The sequence below is a fragment of the Plectropomus leopardus genome, chromosome 17 (assembly GCF_008729295.1).
Source record: "Plectropomus leopardus isolate mb chromosome 17, YSFRI_Pleo_2.0, whole genome shotgun sequence".
NCBI classification, from domain to species: domain Eukaryota; kingdom Metazoa; phylum Chordata; class Actinopteri; order Perciformes; family Serranidae; genus Plectropomus; species Plectropomus leopardus.
The window spans coordinates 1,130,375-1,154,918 of record NC_056479.1 but is presented as its reverse complement, the minus strand read 5'-3'; the positions used below and the strand labels follow the sequence as shown (position 1 = coordinate 1,154,918).

Below are 24,544 nucleotides of genomic sequence, written 5' to 3'. Positions count from 1 at the left end.
AAACCCCCGCAAAACGATCATTTCACCGTCTAGATTTAAGCCATCCAGTTTGATAACATTTGGAAAGTCTAATGAGCCTCAAGATTACATTTTTTAGACCACCATTCAAACTAGTGAATTGCTAAATCAGAAGTCAGTCACTTCTGCTCTGGCACACTGGGGGGGGGGTTCTACTTCATGTGCCAGCAGCTCTCATAGCAATGAAAGGGGCCCCGCCCCATTGCTGTGTCCAGAGTTTCTTAATCCATCCATGGTTCATACAGCCAACAGGCATCATTGTTCCCAATGATTCTTAGTAAGTCATCTTGCAATGTTGCGATCACAGCTCACTTTCAACCAGTCACCATGAATTCTTTGCATCCTTACAATTTTATCCAGTCACTACAACTTTACTGCAAATTTGAATATTTAAAATTGATAAAATCTTATTTCAGTTGAGCTGTCTATAGTGTGATCTGCTAATCCCCTCTCTTATGGTTACCTTGGTAGAAAAAAGGCCTTAAAATATGGCAGCTTGCATTGCAGTTGTCCAGAAAAGCTGCCATGAAAACAGGTATTTCAGGCTGCAGTGAAGACAAAAAACAGCCCGCAAAATCCTGGAGGGACTGCTTCGTACTGCATTTCATCTCTTCATGTCAAGATAGCTATTTCTGTTGACTTTTTGACATGTTAAGATAATAAAGTGATTCTCATGTCATCTAATATTGTCAAACACTATTTTGTTGTTGTCATGAGATAAAGTGTGTGCATGCCTGCAGACAAAGTGCTGACTCACGGGTCCACGAGGCAGAGTTGAGGCCGCAGTTGTGTTACTTCCGTCACACAGATGGAGTCTGATGAGTGTCCTTGTTACTCAGGGTCCTGGTGTTGGAGAAGGGAGAGATGGCAGAGTTTGATTTCCCCTCCAACCTCATTGCTCAAAGAGGAGTTTTTTACAAGATGGCCAAGGACGCCGGGCTGGTCTGAAGCAGGAGGTGTCTCAACGTGTCCAGCTGCTCCTCTGAGCTCCTCCCAGCTCCTCCCAGCTCCTCCCAGCTCCTCCGGCTCCCTGCTGGGGACATCTTGGGAGATGAAGTAGGGGAATTGTTAAGACTTAAAGTTTTACTGTTTCAGCAAGGCTGTTAATGAGAACAGGTCTGGTTTGACCTGCTCCATCTGACACTTCAATTGTCTTTTAACAACACATTCTCTGCTGCCTGTCTCAGACAGCCCACATCATGTCCCTGTAGTTCTTGTTTCTTCCCGCCTCTTTCACTATCTGTTTACTGCCATTTCTGCCATCGACCGGGAGGGACCAGCTCTAAGAGGGGACGTACTGTATGTGCTTTTATTTTGACAGAGCATTGTACCTGTGCCTGAGCAATGAAAGGGAGTCTTTTTCTCTACAGTCAGTCTCAGAAACAGTTCACTTGGGTTTGTGGTAACCAGTGCTGAGGTCAGTAGAGGACACAAAGGCTTGTCCCGTAAGTAAGAATCATGTGGTGCCAAATACTGCCCTCAAACATTCCAGTTGGTTTGAGATGCAGATTTGAAACCTCAGTGGTCATTTGAGGAGGAGGTCAGGATTTAGGACCCTGTTTACATAGACAGCACTGTTTTCATTTCAATAAAACACAGTACAGCAAAGATTAAAGGTCCAGTGTGTAGGATTTAGGGGGATATATATATATATTCAGAAATGGAATATACCAGCTGGTCCTCGTCCACAAAGATTGCCATGTTGCATTGCCATGTTTCAACAGTAGCCCAGAATGGACAAACTAAACACTAGTCGCCACCTTAGCGTTTTTACGCAGAACCAAATGACGGCGGCGTCATGTCTATCCAATGTGTGATTATACACTGCATCGCGGCATCCTGCAATCAAAAGAGGAGTGACAAGCGTGACATGTGACACAACAGTGTCGGCCTTTAGTGTGACCTATAATAAATGCATCGGCAGCTCTTTCTAAGAAAATAACAAACATGTCAATCACAATCATTTATCGTCTGTTATCTGGCAGCTGATCTCGTTCTCTTCTCGGAGGGTAAGAAGAACCTGAATCTCTTTTCTCGGTTTGCAGGCATTTACAGCCGATGTTCATCTTTGAAGTAGCCACTCATTGCTAAAAGCTGCTTTTTAAATCTCTGTTGTGGCCGCCAACATAATTCGTGATCAAAACGTCACACGTCCCAACTAATGGTCACATCTCTCCGGCTTTATGTTTTACGCTGACTTATTTTTTACTACCTCCTGTCAGTCCCTTTGTTTTGGAGAGGAAGAGACCTCTGCGGATAATTCAGCTCCTGCTAAAACTTCCTGAACGTCTGGATCTCAAGTTAGCAGAGAAACTAGATGAGCACACATTAGCACGTGCTACGCTAACAGCCCTTGTCTGAGATGTCAAACAGCACTGGAACAACACTGATCTGTAACATGAAACTGCTGTATTTGGTGTTTTTAAAGATTTTAATCCCTTGGCCTTTTTGTTTTGGAGAGGAAGAGACCTCTGTGGATAATTCAGCACTCACTAAAAAAACTATGTGACCAATCAAGACTGAGGGAATTCTAACCAGGAGAAATTTCAGCTGGTTACGTTCTGCATTCTCCTCACTGTTAGATGCCACTATATTCCCCTAAATCTTACATGTTTCCTTTAACAAACAGTGTAGCAAAGATTGGGGGTGGGTTCAGTTTGGAGCATCAGGAGGATGTTGATGTTTTAGGAGCAACAGCAGTTGTTCCTGCAGATCAGTCAGAAACAACAAACAGTGAACATAAACACATAAATCACAACAAAGCTTCAAACGCACAAACTGAAGGAATCTGTTAGACAGGTTCCATTTGACTCTTATGTTACTTTCAGCACTGACTTTTTATTTATTGCTTGTTTTTAGTCTTTCAACATTTGCTTTAAACTGGTGTGTGTTGATGCAGCTGATGGTGAGCTTCGAGGCTCGGCTCCTGAAATCAAAACTTTGGAGCTCAAGTCATTTCTCATGTGAGACAGCACAGTTGTTGGCTGTTTTATTTCAGGTGAACAATGTACTGAATGTATACAAAATGAACATTTTCAACTTTGTAGGTTCATTCAGTCTTTAATGTACACATTACATATCTTAATGTTTACGTCATGCTTTAAACATGTGGAGGTATGCCAGCAGTGAGGGTCTCACTCCAGCTCTGACAGCAGTTTGAAAAATGATGCGACGCTGTGTTCTGTCTCTCTGCATTGTTGTATCTGTGTCAGAGTTTCTGTCTTATTTTAAGTGAATATATAAACTGAATGAATGTTTTGATAAGGTACTGTATATACAAAGCTACTGAGGTGACATACAGAAAGAAATCACAGTTTCTGGTGTTCACTGGAAAAAGTTTAACCCTTTGAAACTAGGGCCAGGTGGCTTGATGGGGTCTTTCAAAAACATGGGAAGAAAACAACCTAAAGAGAAATGACCTAAAAACTTGCAAGAAAAGAAGGAATATTTCAAGAAATAATTTGAATTTACAGGGAAAAAAAACAACACTAATAAACAAAACAATGAAGTTACCATAAAAACAGCTTAAAATGTATAATAATTCTATAAAATAATTTGAAAATGTATAATTATGATAATAAGTTTTCTGGATATTTTTCCCTTGCTTTTTAAAATAATTTTTCAAATCTACTAATTCCTCCTTCGTAATTTGCGTGACATTTCTTGCCGAATTGCTCAATTCCTTGTTTTCCATGTTTTTGAAATAATTTAGAGCAAGACTCAAACAAAAGATCTTCACACTGTATGAAAATCTCCCACTAAATTTTAATTGTGCAGCGTTTTGATCTAACGTAGATCTTTGTCAGGCATTTTAAAACCATCACCACAAAGCAGAGCAAGCAATATATTATAGTATTGCTTGCTCTGCTTTGTGATGATTTGAAAATGCCTGATAAAGATCTCTGTTAGAGTGTGCTGATTTTTGTTTGATTCTTGCCTTGGTTTGATTTTTTTGATCCAGCACCTGTAAAAGTCCTTTGGATGTGCGTGCCCTCCACCTTGTATGTTTTTGAAAGAACCTTGCATGTTTTTGAAAGAATTTCAAGAATTTGTTCAAGGCGTCTGAATGCGGCACAAGAAAAGTGATGTTGCTCCAGAATTCAAAGGGTTAATGCGCATTAGAAACTATAATTATAGTCTACATTTAAGTTAATTTGTCTTAACAATCAGCAGAAGTCAAATGTGTGTTTTCAACATCACTAGATATATTAACTGTGTCATAATAACAGGTACTAGATAGTCACTATCTATGGTAATCACTTTTGTATATAATCATAGATTAAGATCAGAGATCAAGAGTTACTATCTAGTACTCAGACAAAAATTATTCAGATAAACAGTTTTCAGTAGTTTTTTCTTGCAGGTAATGGATGATTTTCTGTCTGTTATTGTCCTGCACAGACGAGGCAAAACACAAGTGCATTCAGCTTTATTGTCTTCATGGCCGGCATTATAAACACATGACTGACTGTTGCTGTCATCATGACATTATTTCAAGCCATTTAGCCTGTTGCCTTCTGCCTCCATTTTGAATGCATGTAACTACACATGCTTTATGACCTTATCTAACATGACCTAACCAACAAGAAAACATTCAGGTTGCCCGGGGATCTGTAGTTTGAAGGTCACACCAGAAAGGTTGTCTTGCACATTGTTTGCTATGAGAACCAGAAAATATGTGTGTGTAACCTCAGGAGCTCTACACGTATTTTATTCAATTAATTTAACTGAAAAAAAGAAAGAAAAAAAAGATTTTCCCAAGCAATACCAACTGGCAACATCTGCCATGCAGGGTGTTGGTAGTATTAACATACAGAAGTATTAAGGCTGATGGCTTAATTCATCACCGTGTCATTGAGTGGATGAATGGATGCATACTGCTGTTGCATGGAATGTATGCTGTTCTTTGTTTTTGCTGTCGTCAAACTGGAGGTGATGTTTAACAGAAGATTGGGGCCAAATGAAAAGAACAACTTAAAGTCTGAAAAAGAATTTTGTAATTAAGTATAGATTTTTTTTAAAGTCACAATTTTGCAACCAAAGTTTCATTCTGATGATCTTTAAGGAAAAACATGATTTTTTCTCTCAAAATCAGATTCATCTGTCATCTCTGAAACTTAGTTTCTCACATGGCCCTAATCCTCCCCTGGACAGTTTGACACTGTTTGCACAGATAGTGTCATACCTGAGTTTATTGCCATAAATAATATTTTTCCTGTGGAGTCTACAGTACGGTACAGTACAGTACAGTATAGTCGTGATTCCATCGAAAGCTTTTGGTAGAGTACTTTTGGAGCCAAAAGTAACCCCTACAGACCCCTATCTAGACCCTAGATCTGTGTAGCAGTTCTACTGCAAATGACTCTTACATGTGAGCGATGTTGTTGTCACTCACTGCTCCGTCCAGCAGCACTCGCTGTATCTCATAGTTCACTGCTGATACAGAGTGAAGTCTGCACCTCATTTGTAGTCCACAGAACAGAACTGCATGCTGACATTTTCAGAACTAAAAAGAGCAGGCTGCAGTGAGTCTCTCTCTCTCTCTATGTGATATTATAAGTAAGGAGTTTGTGCATGGATTCCTCGTCGGGCAAGAGCAGGGGTTAGTGCTGCCAGAGAGCACAGGAACAACGCTGTGACATTTTTTTTCTTCAAGTGAAGCTTAGAATATATGCAGTTCACATAATTCGGTCATAATTTATAGAATTCTTTTCAACACTTGAAGATCCACTCATTACTAAATGTATGGCATCCAAGAGAGACAATAAAAACAGATGGAGTGGTCAAAGTTGTCATATTAAAATTGAAGGTGTCCTGACGGAATCATGTTGTCATCCCATGCGTTGAGTAACATATGGAAATGTTCCACCTTAAAAGCTCACAACAGTGAAATATTTTTTTGTCAGTCTACAGCTGCTGCTAGAGGCTGCAAAACATCCTTTCATTTGTTGAGTATTGATTCTCTACTGACTAATCAATGGACTGCAGTGTTTCTAGCTCCACTTTTTTACCGGATTGGTGTGCTAGGTACCCTAAGCAGAAGGCTGACGACAAATGGGGACAGTAAGGAACAGTTCCATAGGTGCCATTCACAACTTTTCACAATGGAAACGCGAAAAACGTGTACTGAACTGAACTGAACTGAACTGAACTGAACTGAACTGAACTAACCAACATGCTGGCGGAAATACAGCTTTAGTGGTCACTGTGACTCCACACTGTTAACCCCAACCTTGTACACATGGAGATGTGGAGGAGGGCTCTCTTCTTTGTTGAAAAGCTGACAGTTGTAGTTCTTTGGATGATGCCTCAGCTTTAAAAGTTGTGCTATTGCTGATCTTGTATAAATCGTTGATAAAGGCTGGTTTTGTAAGAGCTCATAATGTAAAACATTTTGAGACTTAATAAATCATATTTGTGTTACATATGTATTACAGAGTGAATATTTGATGTTTTATATACAGTATTTGTCATCAGTTTTATGGAAATAAAACCAATGCTGCAAGGGGGTGGACTTCTCTATTACATTGGATTTATGTTAAAATTGCATTTAAAGGTAGAAAATGTTAACCCATGTCAGATGATTGCAAGCAGATATTAATTCTGCCAATGTAATAAAAGTTCTTTTAAAAATGTATTTTTAAGTGGTGCACTTTGTGCAAATCTTTAAATGACAGAAAGATGCATTTAAAATAGTGCAATCATATTGGAAAACAAATTAAAGCAAAAATTAATTTGCAATTCTACTTTAAAATTAGAGCATTAGTTCATGAAAAAAGAAATTAAGATTTCTGCGCCGACGATAGACAAGGCTGGAGGTATTATGTTTTTGGTTTGGACATCGCTACATACATATGTCCCATTTACATGAACCCAATAGCTCTAGTTGACTCAAGGATTAACTGATAAGATTTTGGTGGTCAAAAGTCAAGGTCACCTTGGATTCATCTCATTCTTGTTAAAGTGATATCTAAAAAATACCAAGAGGGAATTTCTTCAAATGTGACACAAACCTTCATTTGGACTTAACGATGAACTAATAAGAATCTGGTGGTCAAAGATCAAGGTCACGGTGACTCATGAAACATGTTTTTTGCCATATCTCAGGAATTCATATGCTCAAATTTTACACTAATGTCTTATAGGATATAATGATGAAGTTTTAACATTTTAAATCCAAAAGGTCAAAGGTCAACTGTGACATAATGTTCCACAAAAACATTTTTCTGGCCATTGCTCAGTGTCATATCTCAGGACCAGAGGGGAGAAACTTGGTCAGATACTGAGTTGGTCACACTAATCCTAAACTCAGGATCCTTCTACATGATGGTCTCCCAATGAGGTAAGTCCATTACCAACTCAGACCAGAATGTTGTTTTATGTCCCTGAGTTTCTGCCCATGTGCGTATGGCTGTATAGAGCTATAAGTCTACACTCCAACCTAACATCCACATTTGGCATTTGAAGTCATATCCAACATTTAAGTAGGTTTGGTTCACTTAGCCTACTTCTTTCTTTTATTTTTTTCTTTTTAATCTTCTATATCCTAAACCACGGCAAAGGGAGTTTTAAGTGTATGTATTTCTGGCTGTTTTGTCTGTGAACAAGGAAGATTTCTAGTTTAGTTTAATTCATTTGCACACAAAAACTGCATAAAATCCAGAATAATAAAAATGATTGATGTGCCAGAGAAATCAAGGGGCCAGAGGCTTCTTCTTCTCCAATAAAAAACAAGAAATACCCAATTCAAAATTTCTTTCAAAAACATAAGAAAAAGGCAAAGGCAAGAAATGTCCCACAACCTCCAAGAAATGAGTGCCATGTGACAAGAAAAGTACATAAATTATATAAGATAGACGATAGATTATATGAGATATAATATATAAAATATATATAATTTACATTCAGAAAAAAAAATCCAGTTTTTTTGTTTTTATAAAACTGAAGGTGAAGGCAATCAATCAATGAAACAATTACACCCTGATTATGAATAAATATGTGAATTAAATTTAAAGAAATTGCAAAAGGATTTCTCTTCTATTTTATTTTTACAACTTTATTAAAAATTGAAATAAGAGAACATAGCATTACATTATCCATCAAAAATTTTAGATAGTCAGCTAAGAAATGTAAAAATGTAGGCCTAATAAATAACATCATGTAATGAGGTGTTAATGTTGATTTTAAAAAATGCTATTACCATAGGCCTATGTGTCCAGACATTTTATTGCATTATTGGTCAGGTTATTAAATTATTGGTTTTATGGCATTTTCAGTCAGGTTAGGTGAAATCTTTCTTACATTTTCAGGGTTCATAATACTGTCAGGAAACTCCTCGATAGCCTGCATGCTCTTCGATTGTTTTGAATGTTTCAATCTAATGATTAGAAATCCAGGGGAAAAAGCATTTTTGTTGAATGAATTTGAATTAACTATCTTAGTTTTGTTGAATGTGTATATCTATTTGTAGTGTGAGCATGGCTAATGTTTTGTCGTTTTAAATAAATAAACATTTTAAATTTTGAGATGAAAATCCAGAGAAAACGCGACGCAGTGAGGGTCTGTGGTGAGGACCGTGACTGTGAGTCATTGGCTGTGACTGGGCACAAAACTATGCTTCCCATCATCCTTTGTGGTCCGGTGTGAGGGGGAAGGAATATGGCGGCGATTGATGGATCGGGGCTTCTTTTGCGCTTTTAACCGACAAAAAAGCAGTTAATGCTGAATTTTAACGTTTGATTCGATGTAATGCTGGACGGTGGCTGTGACCCGAGACTGCAAATCACCGGACTGACGGTAACGGCACTTCATTAGCTCACAGCTAACTCCTATTGCCTGCTACTAACAACGTTAGCTACTGGAAGCGAAATTCACTGTTAAGCTAACGCTAGCTAGCCGAATACCTGCAGCCGACACATCTTTAAAACCTTTTAATGAATCTGGTTTATTTATGAGCAGTAAAACAATTGGATTACAATTATTGTAACGTATAACATCATAGCATTAGCAATAAAGATGTTCAGTTTGACAGCCGCCCTTAAACCTTAAGGCTCAATATTCCGGCTAACATGAGCACCGGCTAATGAGCACAGAAACGTTACTGTTACAGAAAAGTCACGAAAACACTGTTTACAGGCCTATCTCCCATCGGCAAGAGACTGAAAACACATACGCGGTGAGACAGTCTACGGCAACGTTACACAAAAAAAGACAAATGTTTGTGATGTTTTAGAGAGTTCCAGTAACAACAATAACAGCGCTAATCAGGCTGAACGTCAGACACGGGACGTTACATGTGTCCATACAGTGAAGAGCAGTCTTGTTATAATGCACTGTCTCAGACTGGAGCTACTCTCAGTCATGAATAGAAAAGATAAAACATGCTTCGCCCATGGCATTTGTTATTAGTTGCTGATGTATTATTATTGTTATTATTCATAGTTTTGAAACGGTACATTCAGTAGTCAGCACACTCAGTTTGTACAGAAAGTGGCAAGTAATGACCAAACTGTACAAATAAAAATAATAAGACAAGTAGATACAAAGCATCACTTCTGTAATAATGATGCAATAGTACAAATCCAGACAGACAAAACATAAAGAAAATTGACACAAATATGAGCACACCTATGAACTCACAGGGGGGTTTACCTCATTAGTTAATTGTATAAATTGATAGTTTTGGTTAGTTTTGTATTACATATTTTGAAGTCTGACGTTTTAAGATGTGTATCTAAATCTGATTTTAAAGTGGTATTATATGTGGGCAATTTCTTTAAAAAATCTTATTAATGTAGAATTTAGCTATAATAATTAGCAAATAAATTATATACTGTCATTCCTGAAAATACGTCAGGCCAAAGGATAGTAACATGCACACATTGAAAAAATAAGTGTTCTTATGTTTCTACCATATTGTTCCAGAAGGTGCATTTATCATTTATTCAGGAATGTATCTATTCTATCTATTCAGTCAGCTATTTCAGGATGTCCCACTGCTGTGACAGCAGCAGGCCAGCCTGTGACATGCTCGCATTCTGTGAGGTGTCTTTGATTTGAACTTGCATTGAAATTTTTGAAATTTGAATATATATATATATATATATATATATATATATATATATATATATCATCAAATCATGAGTTAGGAGCACATATTTATTCATGAATACACAAGTGTGCTGTATGCTCATATTAAAAATGGGCAGAAGTTGATATTTTCTTAAAGAGAGGAGCAGATGAGTCTCACCTTTAAGCAAAGCAAATCACTCTCAAAATTTTCTTTTGAATTAGAAAAATGTTACTTAGATCAGTGGGACATGTGGCAGTCCATGTAGTATTACAATTTGTAATGTAATAAAAAGTTAAATACAAGAATGATGAACCAGTGAACATACTCTACTTTAGACTGACTTTAGAATCTTTTTACAGACAAGTTCATGGTATTTTCATGTGAGTTTTCATCTATTATGACTCCCAGAAATTTGATTTTAGGAGCCTGGGTTATTTCAATGTTGTGATTAGTTTGGCTGTTTCTGCTGTAAATGGAGATTGAATGTGTCCTGTCCTGTCTTCCAGGTTTATTCCTGGATTCCATTTTTCCGGCTTGGCCTTGCTCAGTGCTAAAGACCGCCAGGACCCCCTGTCTGACCTCTGCAGCAGGAGTTTTGCCTTCCCATGGACTTGACTCCAGCATCAGGCTTCAAGCGGAGGCCTGCTGCCTCCCCTCCCCCAAGTGGAGTTAGAGAGATTGCCAGGAGCCCTCCTCCGTGCTCCCCTTCCTTGTCTTTGTCATCTCCTTCATCTGCTCCGTCGTCCCCCCTGTCTACATCCTCCTCCGTTTGTGCCAACTCATCCATTTATCAGAACCATGTTAAAGGTCAGACCCAGGGGACAGAGGTGGCCAGGGTGTCCTCCACGTCTGCCTCTCTAACAACACAGTCTCTCTCCACACCTACACCCAACACCACCTCCTCGGAGTCCCTCCCTCACACGTTGGTGCAGCTGCGCGTTGATTGTGAAGAAGAGGGTGGGAAAAGGGACATGTACGATCCTTTCCATCCAACTGAGGGGGTGAAGGAGGAGGAGGGGGGTGAAGGGGAGAAATATGACCCGTTTGACCCCACTGGCTCCCCAGCATCAGATGCTGATGATGACAAAGTGAGGGGGGTGAGGAGGAGTGCTGAGAGAGAAGATGAAGAGGACAAAGAGGAAGAACCTCCAGACTCCACTGACACCTTGACTGACCTGCCGAGCCCCAGTCTGACCTCCCAGCAGCCTCTGAGGAGGAGAGTGGACTGTAGCTCCGCCAAAGTCGCAGAGCAGAGGGACAGTGCTGACTCTGATCACTCTGAGATAGAGGAGGGGGAGATAGTTGGGGCTGCTGACAGAGATGGAAGCAAAAAGAGAGCTGCTGGAGAACTCCTCACCCTGAATTCTCCCAGTGTTTCTTTTTTTGGCTCAAAACCAGAGCGCATCCTGCGGGTGCTGGACGGGGACGGCTTTGTGTCGGTGCGCGCAGAGAGCAACTGGGAGGTGGACAGGGAGCCTGAGGACGAGCCAGTCGTAGGAGTAGAGGACCTGAGAAGGAAGCTGGTCAGCAGGCGAAAGGAAAGATATCTCTCCTTTCCTGCTTCATCCCCCATCTCTCCTCAGCCACCGCCTACTTCGTCCCATCCTCCAGCCTCTACACCCTCTCCCCCTCTCACTCCTCCGGTAGAGCAGGGCAGCAAGAGCCGCAGCAAGTCCTCCAAGAGTTCCAAGGACCACGATCGACAGAAAAGCAAGGACAGGAAGGCTGGGGAGAAGGAGGAGAGAAGAAAAAAGAGTAGGAAGGACAAAGAGGGAGGTCGGGAGAGGAGCAGAGAAAAGGAGCGAGGGCACAAGAGTGGGAAGGAGGTTAAAGGAAGGAGGAGCAGCAGGAGCAGTAGCCGGAAGAGGAAGAAAAGACAGCACAGCAGCCCTGAGGCCTCACGCTCTTGCAACTCCTCAGGAAGAGGAGGCCACTCTAGACACTCCTTCTCCAACCTGTCTGAAGAAAGACACAGAGAGAAGAAAAGAGATAAAGACAGAGACAGAGGAAGAGAGAGAGACAGGGACAGAGACAGAACGCAACATCGGACCAGTAGCCACAGAAAAGATGGAAGAGATCGAGAGTCCAGCTCCAGGAAGGACGAGGGGGAGAGAAAGGGAAGACACTCAAGCAGCAGAGAGCGAGGCCTTTCAAAGAGGTCCAGAAAGAGCAGGGAGAAGAGAGACAGTGACAGAGAAAGGCAGAGGGACAGGGAGCGGCGTCGGGACGGTCGTCCCGTAGTTCCGCCATCGATCCAGGACCTCAACGGCTCTGACCTGTTTGCCATCAAGAGAACAATCACAGTCACCACCACCACCACCACCACCACTGTACCCGGCTCCCCCAGACTGGCCCCGACCTCCCCCTGCCGGCCCACTCAGGATTCTGACAAGCCCCACAAGAGGAAGAAGAAGAGGAAATGGCACTCAGCTGGGGAGATGGACGACCGGGGAAGCTGTCACAGCCGATCCCAGTCGCTCTCGCCCCCCAGGTATCACAGCTACGAGTCCGACCGCTACTCAGACAAACTGGAGATTGACGTGTTGTCTTTGGACGGTGAGGCTTTGGACTCAGACTACCCATCTTTGGAGGACACACCCCCTGCTGCCCTGCCTCCAGAACCACTTGTCCCCAGTCCCAAAGTTAAAACAACCCCAAAGACTGGACGACATCACCCGAAAAAGAAATCTCGCACAATAAAGAAAATTGGCCAATCGGAATCCTCCTCCTCCTCTTCCAACAGAACCAAAAGCAAATGCCTCTCCTCCCTGACGGTCACCTCAGGCTCTGCCTCCGCCTCCTCCGGCCTCCCCTCAGCAAAGCGAGCCAGGAAGATGGGCAAGGACAAAGAGCGGGACAAAGGCAGCAGGAAGGATTTGGGTCGCTCTGGTAAATCTAAGAAAGAGAGCGGCAGCAATCAGAAAGGCAAGCTTCAGTCCAAAGTGTCTGTGCTGGTGCGTGAGGGCGTGAGCAGCACCACAGGGGCCTCTGTCGGCTCTGGAAAGCTGGGCATGGACCTCCTGGGGTCAGGAGGCACAGGGGGGGTTGCTGGAGGCTCCGTGGTGGGTGGCTCAATCGCAGTAGTCTTCTGCAGGGACAATGAGAGCAGGTCTCCGTTCCTCAAACCTTGCTCTGAGCCGCTGTCACTGGGCAGCCGCAGTAAAGATCTGGCCTCTATGGGAAAGCGAAGCAGCTTGGCTGCACCCCCATCCTCCTTAACCAGCCCTGCAGGACTGAAATCTAAGAAAACCAAACCAAGCTCTATCACATCCACCTCCTCCTCTGCCTCCTCCCCCTCATCAACTCTGGCAACCAAGCGTCGCCGTCGCCTGGCCAAGAAGACGAGAGAAAAGAGTGGAACTGGTGGGTTGACAGCTGGAGACAACAGCCAATCAAAAGCCCCGTCTGAGGGCTGGGGCGGAGCTTTACCAGAAGTTCAGTCAGCAATTGGAGACAGCAGCAAGTCAGTCAGTCCACATACAAGCCAAGCTGGCCCTGCGCCCTGCTCCTCCTCCTCTTCCTCCTCTTCTTCCTCCTCTACCAGTGTACTCCCGCCTTCTTCCTCACCGCCCCACACGCCTCCACCCTCCGTGGCTCCTCTGCGGGACACCAGGGAGTCCTCACCAGACTCTCAGACTGTGGACAGCAGCTGTAAGACTCCAGACCCTTCATTTCTAGCTGAGGACTGTCCAACTCAGACCAGCCCCACACTCCCAGCATCCAGTCCATCCAGCCTGTCCACCCCCCAGGGAGCTGGCCTCAGCATTGCCTTGTCTACACCCTCTGCCAAGCCCCCTACTCCAGATGATGCACCCAAATCCCTGGCCTCCCCTCCCTGCTCGTCCTCTTCAGCAGGCTGCGGTCTCACCTCCCTGTCTCTGCCCCTATCCTCATCAGACCCTTCCTCCTCCTCTGTGTCCTCCTCGTCTGCTAGTAAGCCTCCTCCTCCTCCCCCTCCAGCAGCGCCTGCCCTCCCCTGGAGTCTGCAGACCGGAGTGGACTGCACGACTGGAGGAGTTCTAGCATGTGAGTCCCCTCCACAGATGCACACAAATCTGCTAAGTTATTATGAAACAGTCACACCCTGAATGGGCAACCAGGATCAGATTTTTAAGTAGGGTTGTATGAGGTGCTTATCAATAGTCAATGTATTACATGCACTAAATATTTCTCTGCACACCCCCGTTTGGAGAAGCAGGCTGGAGTCTGACATTGAAGCTAAGCGATGTACTGCTGTGGAGAGGGCAACGACAAAATGTATTTTAGCCACCTAAAAAAGTTTGTGTACACTATATTGGGAGTATTTTCATTGCTTAACCTAATGCCTGAGACATCAACCTGACTGTGATTTCCAGTGGTAAAATAAAGCTTCTCCTCTCTTTATTCTCTTTTAAGCCAGACTCCACTGAGAAAAACTGAGCTGCTTGTCTGCGACTGCTTTGAACAGTTAGTTTGTTATCGTGTGACTTTAATATTTACAACGGTTTGTTCAGATTCACTGAACGTCACACAATAAATTAAATTATTGAGATTAAATTAACACATTGATTGAAGCAGCTGTTGTTCCTGTGTTCAGTGAGCTAAAAGTGATGTTTTTCTCAGTGGACTCTGGTGGCTTTAAGGAGAGCAAAGATGGGGAACTGAGGACATTAATGACTTCCCGATGCAACAGGCTGTCTGACAGAGAGATAAAGCAGTAAAAAAAAACTTAGTACAGTGAACACTTAAACTGACGTTTTTTTTAGGTGGGTTTTCATGTTGTTGCTGACCCTTGCTCAGCAGTGCATTGGTCAGCTTCCATGTTGGGCTCCAGCCTGCTTCTTTAAACAGGGGGTGTCCTGACTGACATCTACTGAATGTAATACACTGACTATGGATAAGTACCCTATACAATCCCATTTCACAAAACCTGAGATACTTTACCTGCAAAATGACCTTTAAAAATAGTCAATGACTCTTGCCATGTTACATTGAATTCTTATGCAAATCGATTGATTTATTGATTGACTGGGGACCTGTTTCACAACAGCCAAACTGTAAAACATCTGTTTACATACTCTTACACAACTCATGTGGTGTAATCCAAGTCTCATTTATCCAGCTGTATGTTCAGTGCTCCCCAGACACATGCATTTTCATTTAAAAAAACCTTAATATTGCAGTCAAAAGAGCATAGATAAGTCTCACTTTTCCTCTCAGCTCCCCAAGCTGCGTGCCATATATTTTCAATATACTGGAGAGAAGGCAGACATCTCTACGGCTGATGGTTCCAACACACACCAAAATCATGCTAAAACTATCTAGACCAATAAATAGAACTGCAGGTGAGAGGAAAAATATGAATTTTTAATTTCTGGCGTGAATTGTCCCTTAAAGTTGTTCTTAAACAAACTGCTCTATACTAAAGGAATAAGACCCAGAGCAACATGTTTAAAGAAGTATCTCACGGCTGGAAAGATGGCCTCTGAATAAAACTAGCCTCAGCACTAGAAAGATGCAAACACTTTTGAAATTGGCTGCTGGCTAGCAAGAAACAGTCTTGTATTTCAAGCTAAAAAATGTTTCTGAAAACATCTGAGGTGAGAAATATTCAACTCAGTAACAGAGTCTTGGTTTGTATTTGGTCAGTGCTGCTTGGTTTTTTTATCTCAGATGTCGGGCATCCATTTTCACTGTGCAGGAGGCAGTATGGCGCCCACTCCCTGTTCACAAACTCTCGCTATAACAACTAAACAGGGTGTTAACAAGTGTTACAGAAAACATTTTAGGTGAAAAATAGGAAGTGTGGTAACAGAATCTTGATTTATTTCCAATCTACACTGCCTAGTTTTACAGTTTGATCAGATTTCGGTCAGAGTTTTCAGTGAGAGGGGCGGGTAACCCTCTTGGTCCACTTCTATAACTCCGTTCCACTTCTATAAGTCCTCAGTGGGGACATGGGTGATGAGTAATAGGAAAATGTGGAAGTACAGCCTGTAGAAGGAGCAACAGCCCCGAGAGCAAGCGAAACTCAGCCCCCGAGTTTCACTGTGGAGGGGGGGGATACCTGGGCGCTAGTTCAATGGAGGAACGTTAGCCACAGGTTATTTACACATACTACCCACATTGTTTTGATGCCGACTTTACCAGTAATTGTGACAGAATTTTGGCAAAACAGTTAACATGACTGTTATCAACTCATTTCTAAACTGACTCATCGAATATGTCAGATATGACATGATGCATTGTCATGTGTATCAGTGAATGTATAACCCTATAGATGCAGATGCCTTTTTCCTGACATAATGGTTTTGTTGTTTCTTCCTCTCAGTGACTGCTCTGCTCTTCAAAATGGAGGAGGCCAACATCGCAAGCAGAACAAAAGCACAAGAATTCATTCAAGCAACCAGCCAGGTGAGGGAGTGAAGCTGTCTGTCTCTGTCTGCAGCAGGTACACAGTGAACTCCAGCCACCTGCCAAAAGCTGCTAAATGACACACATGGTGAACAGTGGATGCTGGAACATCCACAAGCTATGTGGCTGTGGACAGAAAAGTTAATATTTTACCTTGAGTCTTAAGCCATTATTTACTTCAGTCTTCTTCTTTTTCTGTAATTTAGCAGAAGCTCTAGAGCAGTATGAAAACAATATGTCTGTAATTTGTCTGTTTTCTATGGGTGAAAAAACAGCAAAGGCAAGTTTCAGAAACACTGGCTTTACTTTGATGCTGGGGTGTAATGGTGCATGCAGTGGTGCCACATTATGTTTGAGATTATCCGCAACTCACCCAAACAAGTAATCTTTCAGAGTAATTGCTGTGCTGTGCAGCTAATGGTATTTTCAAAATCCAAGTTCCATTTTTTGTTTACATTGTTTACTTTACTTTTGTCACTTTTTGTTTAACAACACTCAGTACGTCTTTGGGAACTGAGGAAACTACTAATCAAAGAGCTGAAAGTGAAATTCTTTTTTTCTTTACATACGACTGCAGTTGCACAAAACTCCGGGGTCAGTCTGTTGTGGTCTTTTGAGCTTTATAATGCTCTATATATTTTCAGAGCCTCACGATTTTTCACGTCTGAGTTCAGGGAGATTGAAGGGGGAAGGCCACTTTGTGAATTGGGGGTAAATGTGTCTCGCACATAGACTGGATATAAAGATGGACAACATGCCCCACTTACCCCTGCTATGCTGAAATGATTTGCGAGGTTTGGGTGATGCCATCTACCAAGGGTGATGTCATTGAAAGATGTCATTGAAAGTCTGCTTATATCCGCAGTGGGGGAGTTACCGCTAAAAACAAAACAAACAAAACAGGGTGATGAGAACCACCTTCAGTGACAGAAACCATCTTTGGGAAAAATACGTTTGGTGTTGACTTTGAGTTTTTAGTTTGACCTATGTCCCATTCACTGACATGGAGGGTGGGCTTTATGACCTACACTGCAGACAGAGACCAGGGGGCAATCAAGACTGAAAAGGTACATTTTGTGGGAGCTGTCATGTTGTCCATCTTTATATACAGTCTGCGGTCTCGATGTGGAGTGGAATCTGGTTTGACTGTGCCATTATTTTGTCTCATGCTTTCATGCAGATCCTCTCACAGGCCAATCAGAGCCAGTCCCAGCAGCTGGCCCCTCCCTCGTCAGCCTCCTCCTCCTCCTCCTCTCAGATCCCACCCCCTCCCTCTCTCCCTCCGCCTCCTGGTCTGAGTCCGGCCCAGTTCATCCTCCACAGCTCCCTTCCATTGGTTGGCTGCACCAAAACTCCGCCCTCTCTCCTGCACCCCTCCATAGGTGGTGGATGTGCACAGACCCCGCCCTCTATCATGCCTGTGGGGCTGTCTGGAGTTACTGGGAGCTCTGGTGACACTGGCTGGGACAATGAGAGCAAAGACCCTGATAAGGTAAAGATGAGTTTGCTCTCCTTAATTATATCCCACTCTGTCCACATGGCTGCTTATCAGCGTCTTTCCAACAGGAATAACATGAACATAAATGTAAGGCACAATAACATTCAGTAAAGAAGCTGTAACTCTGTTTTCATTGTTCAATGTTTGACTAACTTTATGTTTGGATCAGGGATGACTTGATCATGTATTGTTTTGTTTGCGATATCGTTTGACGGTTGTCTATGCCACATCAGCTGATACACACACATTACTGATGGTATTTTGCAGTTTTTATAGCAGCTGGTATAACAGTATTATATGTCAGCTAAACTGCTTTATAGTGAATTGGGATCCCAACCAGTTGGCAACATAACAACAGCTCTAAATACTGCGTGACTTAAAAGTATGAAATTAGTAAAGAAACACAAAAAGTCAATCTTGTTGTTTTTTTATCCTGTTGGCTTGTATTTCCTGAATCTGTTCAATCAGTAGAACAAAGAAGTCAGGAGCAATGCAGCCAGCAGCCTTACCTACCATCTAGAGGGACAACTGAAACTCTCTCCGCATCCTATTGCACTGTGTGCAGGTGCTCAGTAGCTCTTTTACTTAGAGATGGTGCTATAAAGCAGCTTTAAGTCCCTTCTTTACACTGACTTTACATTTTTATACTGGACCAAAGGACAGCATCATCATGTCGCTCCAGTGTGAGATTACTGAAAGCATGCTGGCATCACAGAAGCAAAAGAGGTTTTACATTTTAACACAACAGCGTCGGGCCCTGTTATATGGCAGCTGATCTCATCCTCTGCTTGGAGGGTAAGGAGCCCCTGGATCTCATGAATTTCCCAGTTTGCAGACATTTATGGCCACTTTCCTTCTTTGAGTTAACTGCCAATTGCTGATTCTTTAATCTGCTGCAATGGTTCGCACACATAACACAGCTGTCCTTTCACATAGCCACCATTTATAGGTTTTCCTGCCTCCATTGCTAACTTAAAGGTGAGGCAACTCTGTCCACTCATTCAGTGATCATACTTTTAATATAGAAGGACGTGGTGCCATAACGGTGCAATATTCCCACCTTGTGTGGATATGCAGCATGTGCAGGCAGGGGCACGCTGCAGACTGCAGGTTTGGGTGCTCAGTTGTAGAGATGTATCGACAAAACTGAGTTCATAAAGAGTAGCTAGAATTTTACTTAACATACAAGGTGAGTAGTTCTCTCTGTTACCTCCCACCCTCCCTGATTGGTGACTAGAAAGCATTAATCCTGATATATGTACCTGATCAACGGAACAAATGGAACAAACTCCTCCCTGTTACTTAGTGTTGTTAAGGTTTTGCTCTCCTACCGTTTTTGCCTCCACACCAGGACAGTCATGGCCAGAGGCATAATGTTTTCGGGATGTCTGTCCATGTGTCCATCAGCCGTCCCATTCTTTTAAAGGGTTCTAAATGTTTTCATTCAAGTGAATGCAACCTTGCATAAATGTGTGCAGGGTAGCTGTGCGGTTTTAAAAGTCTTAGATAGCTTTGAATTTAGTATTCTCAAAGATAGGCCTTAAAAGAGTAAGAAAGAAAGGCATGAAGAAAATCAATTTATTTCTCAAAATGTTGAACTACTTAATTAAATTAAGTAAGTTAATTAAGTAAATAAGTTACTGTATATGTTATTTAATGTTAATGGATTTCACATAAAATCACAATCATATCAGGTTCTGTTTAGGCCAACTTAATAATGGGCAGACGCTCAACTTCAGATGTGACATAATAGACTGTAAGTAAAGACACACATAATAGGGCTCCAAAAACTGTATTCTCTTTTATCTTACAACTAGAGTGGATCGCTGCACTTTCTGATCCTAATGCACTTTGTGCTGTCTGTTACTTTTATTGAGTCAGTTTCAGTTCAAATAGGAGCTTTTGTGATCAAAAGGCCCTATGTGGCCCTACACTAAATGCAACAAATACAAAGCTTTTCTTTTGATTTTATAAGAATACAGTCACATAATACATAAAGTCATTATTATTTCTGTCGTTAATATTTCTGTTATGTTTTTATTGACTTAATTAGGTTCAAAGAGGGGTTTTTGTTGTGACCAAAAGGCATTATGGGAGGCCATTGAAAAGGGCTGGGACTCTAATTGCAACAAATTAATGTCTGTCTTCATTTAACGCTCTTAGAGCACAGACACGTCTCACAAAGCTATATATGTTGTACATGAATCAGTTGTATTAAGAATTTGTTTAAATAAATTCAAGTATTTGGTAAATAATTATTTCTAGAGCTAAAAGTCAACACTGATTTTTTGCATTATATCCTATAGACATTTGCCAGTATGAACTTGAACTTTGCTATAATTTCACTCTAGTTTTAAAAAGTCTTAACTTTGAGAACCCTGCGGGTACCATGTGTGGGAAACCCTGGTTAACATGTCTTCCACCTGAATGTCCCAGTACCTGAAGAAGCTGCACACCCAGGAGCGGGCAGTGGAGGAGGTGAAGCTCGCCATCAAACCTTACTATCAACGCAAAGACATCAACAAGGACGAATACAAGGACATCCTCAGGAAAGCAGTGCATAAGGTCAGTCTCAGCACACACGCAGCAAAGCAAAACACTAATCAGTGTGTTTGCGTCAGTGCACATCTTAGTCATAAAGTGTAGTTCACCATAGGATTAATACATGCTTTTTGAGAAATAAAAATGAGTCATGCTGGCTGATTACAGCTGTGTTTGGATTGAAACTGGTTGTTTAATCACTCTGTGTCAATGTCTCAGATCTGTCACAGCCGCACTGGGGAAATCAACCCTGTCAAAGTCAGCAACCTGGTTAAGCTGTACGTCCAGCGCTACAAATACTTCCGGAAACATGGACGCAAAATGGACGAGGAAGAGAGGGATGAAAGGGAGCCAGGAGCGCTGCATTCCTCTGCCTGATGGAAGACTTTTTGAAATCTTCCCCCTCCCGCCTTGACGTGGAAGATCTGAGCAGTCCACCAATTGTCTCCGTCTGATATTTTTATTGTTTTATGGCCCACCTTGTCGATGCTTTTATGTGATCTTTTGGAAGCTTCTCCTCTTATCTCTATGAACTCACTGTAAATATGTCTTACATAGAAAATGTATCATGTATACAACGTTCAGGAAGTGGATACTATCCTGCACACCTATGTGATCTTATACAGTCCAGTCACCAACCCTGCAATAAATCCTGCCTTTGTGAAGCTTATAGTTTTTAAATTTTGTTGACTGTGTCCTTACGAAGCTTCACAATGGTGGCATGAATTGCAGGGCCATTTTTCAGTAGAATTGATTTAGGTGTTCATGCTGCTTTGTTCATCCCATCATGATGTGTATTTGAATCCAAGGCGAGGGGAGATGTAATGCCCAGTGACACCAACATGTGTTGTATAATAGTGTGAGGATGTCCCCCCTCCCCTTGTCTCTGCAGATAGTATGATGGTACAAATACATGGACACCTGTCAGTTCTTGGATTCAGCTGTCTGTTTTGTGTGCATGTGTTAGTTTGAGAAAGTTGCTAAATCTCTTTATAATATTAATTGACCAACAAATTATAAATGTTGCTTGAAAATCAGAATGCAATAGAATGACCTTATTCATTTAGTCATTTTTCTCTATTAGCATCACAGGTCCTCTAGAACTTAATTCAGTTCAATTTGCCTCAGGGTTTTATAGCATATGACATCCATCTGTAAGAAAAAGAAACTTAAAAGCAAATAAGGAAATAGCCTGGAAAAGGTGCTTAAAAAAATAATATTTACGTAACTTTAGATATTTAATCATGATCATTATGGATAAAATTTCTCCCAACCTTTTTTCTTTTTCCCTAGACATTTTCCCTAGCTTAAATACTTTTCTAAATCTTACTTTCTTGCAATTTGCGAAGTTACTCATTGCCTTTTTTTCCCATGTTTTTGAAAGAAATTGCACCAATTAAATGCTGTAATACATGTGACAGGCGTCTGAAAGCAGCACATAAAAAGTGATATTGCTCCAGGTCTCAAAGGGTTAATGAGGGAAAATGGTAGGAACCTCCAGAAGAGCAACCAAGGAGGGATCCCGCTTCGGGACGGACAGACGTGCGATAGATGTTGTGTTTACAGAACAGATCATCATGATAAAAAAACACTAACCCATATGAGAAAATGATAGGGGGGGGGGGGGGAGAGAGAAAGGGAAAGATGCACAGTAATAACAATAGTAACAGTAAAGACTGTAACAATATTAATAGAGTGAAGTAGTTTATATGTTACTTGTGGTATATGTATATTAATAGGATGGTATATGACAATAATAATCATAGTAGGAGTAGCATGACTAATAATATAAGCAGTAATAGTAAGAGGCATTAGGCAGCACCAAGGCATCATTGAACCACTGCCTGTGATTCAGGCACAGCAATAATGGGAACAATAGCATTTCATATAGTGATGAAAAATGTAAAATGTAAAATTAAAGATGTAAAGATGTAAAATTACTAAATGCACTCTATGATAGCATGTGATGTTACATGCAAATATTAGAGGTATTGACAAGAGTCCCATGCATATATTTATAGTGGCTCATAATAATGGCAGCAGAATGTCAAATCAAGCAGGATCACGGCATCTGCGAAACCAAGACCCACGACACAGGCGCAGCTTCAGACAGGACCACAGCAACAGCACACCAAGACCATGATCAAGGCGGAGGTACAGCATCAGTGCAGCCACAGCACGAGCACGGTCAAAGGCAGGGTCACAGCATCAGCACAGTTGTCACCACAATCCAGGCGCAGCCAAGATCCTGTAAACTACAAAACAATGGAGCACGAATGCTCCGGAGAGGTAACCCAGTTAGTGTAATGCAGTAAAAAGACGAGCGTTTGCAGATGGAGGGAGCAAGAGAAAGAAAAAGGAGCTCAGTGTATCATAGAAAGTCCCCCTGCAGACTAAACCTATGTCAGCCTAAGTAGGGGCTGGTCCAGGCAACCTGAGCCAGCCCTAATTATAGGCTTTATCAAAGAGGAAGGTCTTAAGTCTACCTTTAAAAGTGGAGATACTGTCTGACCGAAACTGGAAGATGGTTCCATAAAATAGGAGCATGGTAGCTGAGGGCTCTGGCTCCCATCCTACACTTAGCACTTTGAAAATCACAAGTAATCCTACGTTTTCAGAGTGCAGTGCTCTTGAGGGTTGGTAAGGAACTATGAGCTGCGACAGATAGGATGGAGCCTGACCATATACAAGATATACAAGGACAATAAACACATCAATAGCAGGATTTAGGATCAACTTCAATTTCATTTCTTCTTTAACCTAGTTAAAAAAAACCCTAGTTAGATTAAGACAATAAATCTACCTTGTACCTTGTACCTTGTGTATACACTATAGAGAAAATACTAGTAATACTAAAATTAAAAAATTTAAAAAAGTAATTTATACTACATAATGCCTTCAAGTTATTGTAGACACTTATCATGGAGTAAAACATAATATATAATACAGTACAGCAGTTTGTTTGTTGTTTTTTTTTAAAAATGATAATGTCTGAATACATCAATATGATTCCAACACATTAGCAAAGATGAATCAGAGGGCAAAGATGAATAATAATTTACAGGACACAACATAAATGATAGACGACTGATTACCCATGAATGCTAATCATATAACAATAAATCCCTGTGTGGCGCTTTAACATAATAGCAAGGTGAATGAGTAAGCTAACATTGTCTTACTATTGGCACATATTAGCCTATTAGCTGTGTCATTATTCCAAGTGTACAGACATTCTTATGAGCCACAATTCATTATTTTGTAACTTTTCGAGACTGACACATTGTCCATCTCAGAAACCAGCTGTGACAGTTCAGACAGTGAGGTTAGCACCCCTCACCATGCTACAGCTGCTGCTGACTCAGCAGCTACAGGAGAAGACCTGAAAATATTCAGAGAATTAACTCAAGTACGACTCAGTTTTATACAATATACTATATGTAGTAGGAGTTCCCTGATCCATCTGAAAGCTGACAGGTCCCCGGCCTGAAAAACATTAAAGACCCTTTGTATAGAATGTAGAATAGCCCATGATATAAACTGATATATAAATACGAGAGAATAACAAATATTATTTTGTATAATGTGTGTGCGTGTGTGTGTGTGTGTGTGTGTGTGTGTGTGTGTGTGTGTGTGTGTTTGTACATGTCTCTTTGTGATTTCAGGAGGGGCCAGCTACAAAGTCCGCTAGCCTCACCATCCATGATGCATGCCTCCACCCCAGTACACTACAATAGAACCAGTTTGTTTTAATTCATTTTTTTAACCTTTATTCAACCAGAAAAAGCACTTAAGATTAAAACTCTTGTTTTCAAGTTACAGACAGACAGCATAGCACAAAACTACAGAATCAAAATATAAAAACAAACAATAAAAAACACCAAAAGAACACAAAATCAACTTATCCCAAGGAAGGACTAAAAGGTATGTTAATGTATACTGTTTTTAACCCATAAAAACATGACAAATTAAAAGAACACCCAAGTTACTGACAGTGGCATGTAGAAGATGACATACAAACC

The 24,544-nt window shown here is 41.4% G+C and overlaps 2 protein-coding genes across 3 annotated transcripts in view; both read left to right on the top strand.

Moving 5' to 3' along the window:
• The window catches only part of abcc1 (ATP-binding cassette, sub-family C (CFTR/MRP), member 1), a 50,503-nt gene extending 46,968 nt beyond the window's left edge, over window positions 1–3,535 (top strand). For both annotated transcript variants that reach the window (XM_042505863.1, XM_042505861.1), the window contains exon 31: window positions 858–3,535. In XM_042505863.1, the coding sequence (XP_042361797.1) occupies window positions 858–966 (109 nt within the window). In that variant the 3' untranslated portion in view covers window positions 967–3,535. The remainder of the gene's footprint in view (window positions 1–857) is intronic.
• Window positions 3,536–8,666: 5,131 nt separating this feature from the next.
• On the top strand, window positions 8,667–21,452 carry scaf1 (SR-related CTD-associated factor 1). The gene is made up of 6 exons (XM_042504904.1): window positions 8,667–8,814; window positions 10,597–14,116; window positions 16,401–16,483; window positions 17,664–17,975; window positions 20,418–20,546; window positions 20,742–21,452. The coding sequence occupies exons 2-6, from the start codon at window positions 10,696–10,698 to the stop codon at window positions 20,898–20,900; spliced, it is 4,104 nt and encodes a 1,367-aa protein (XP_042360838.1). The 5' UTR covers window positions 8,667–8,814; window positions 10,597–10,695; the 3' UTR covers window positions 20,901–21,452.
• The last annotated feature ends 3,092 nt before the right edge of the window (window positions 21,453–24,544 follow it).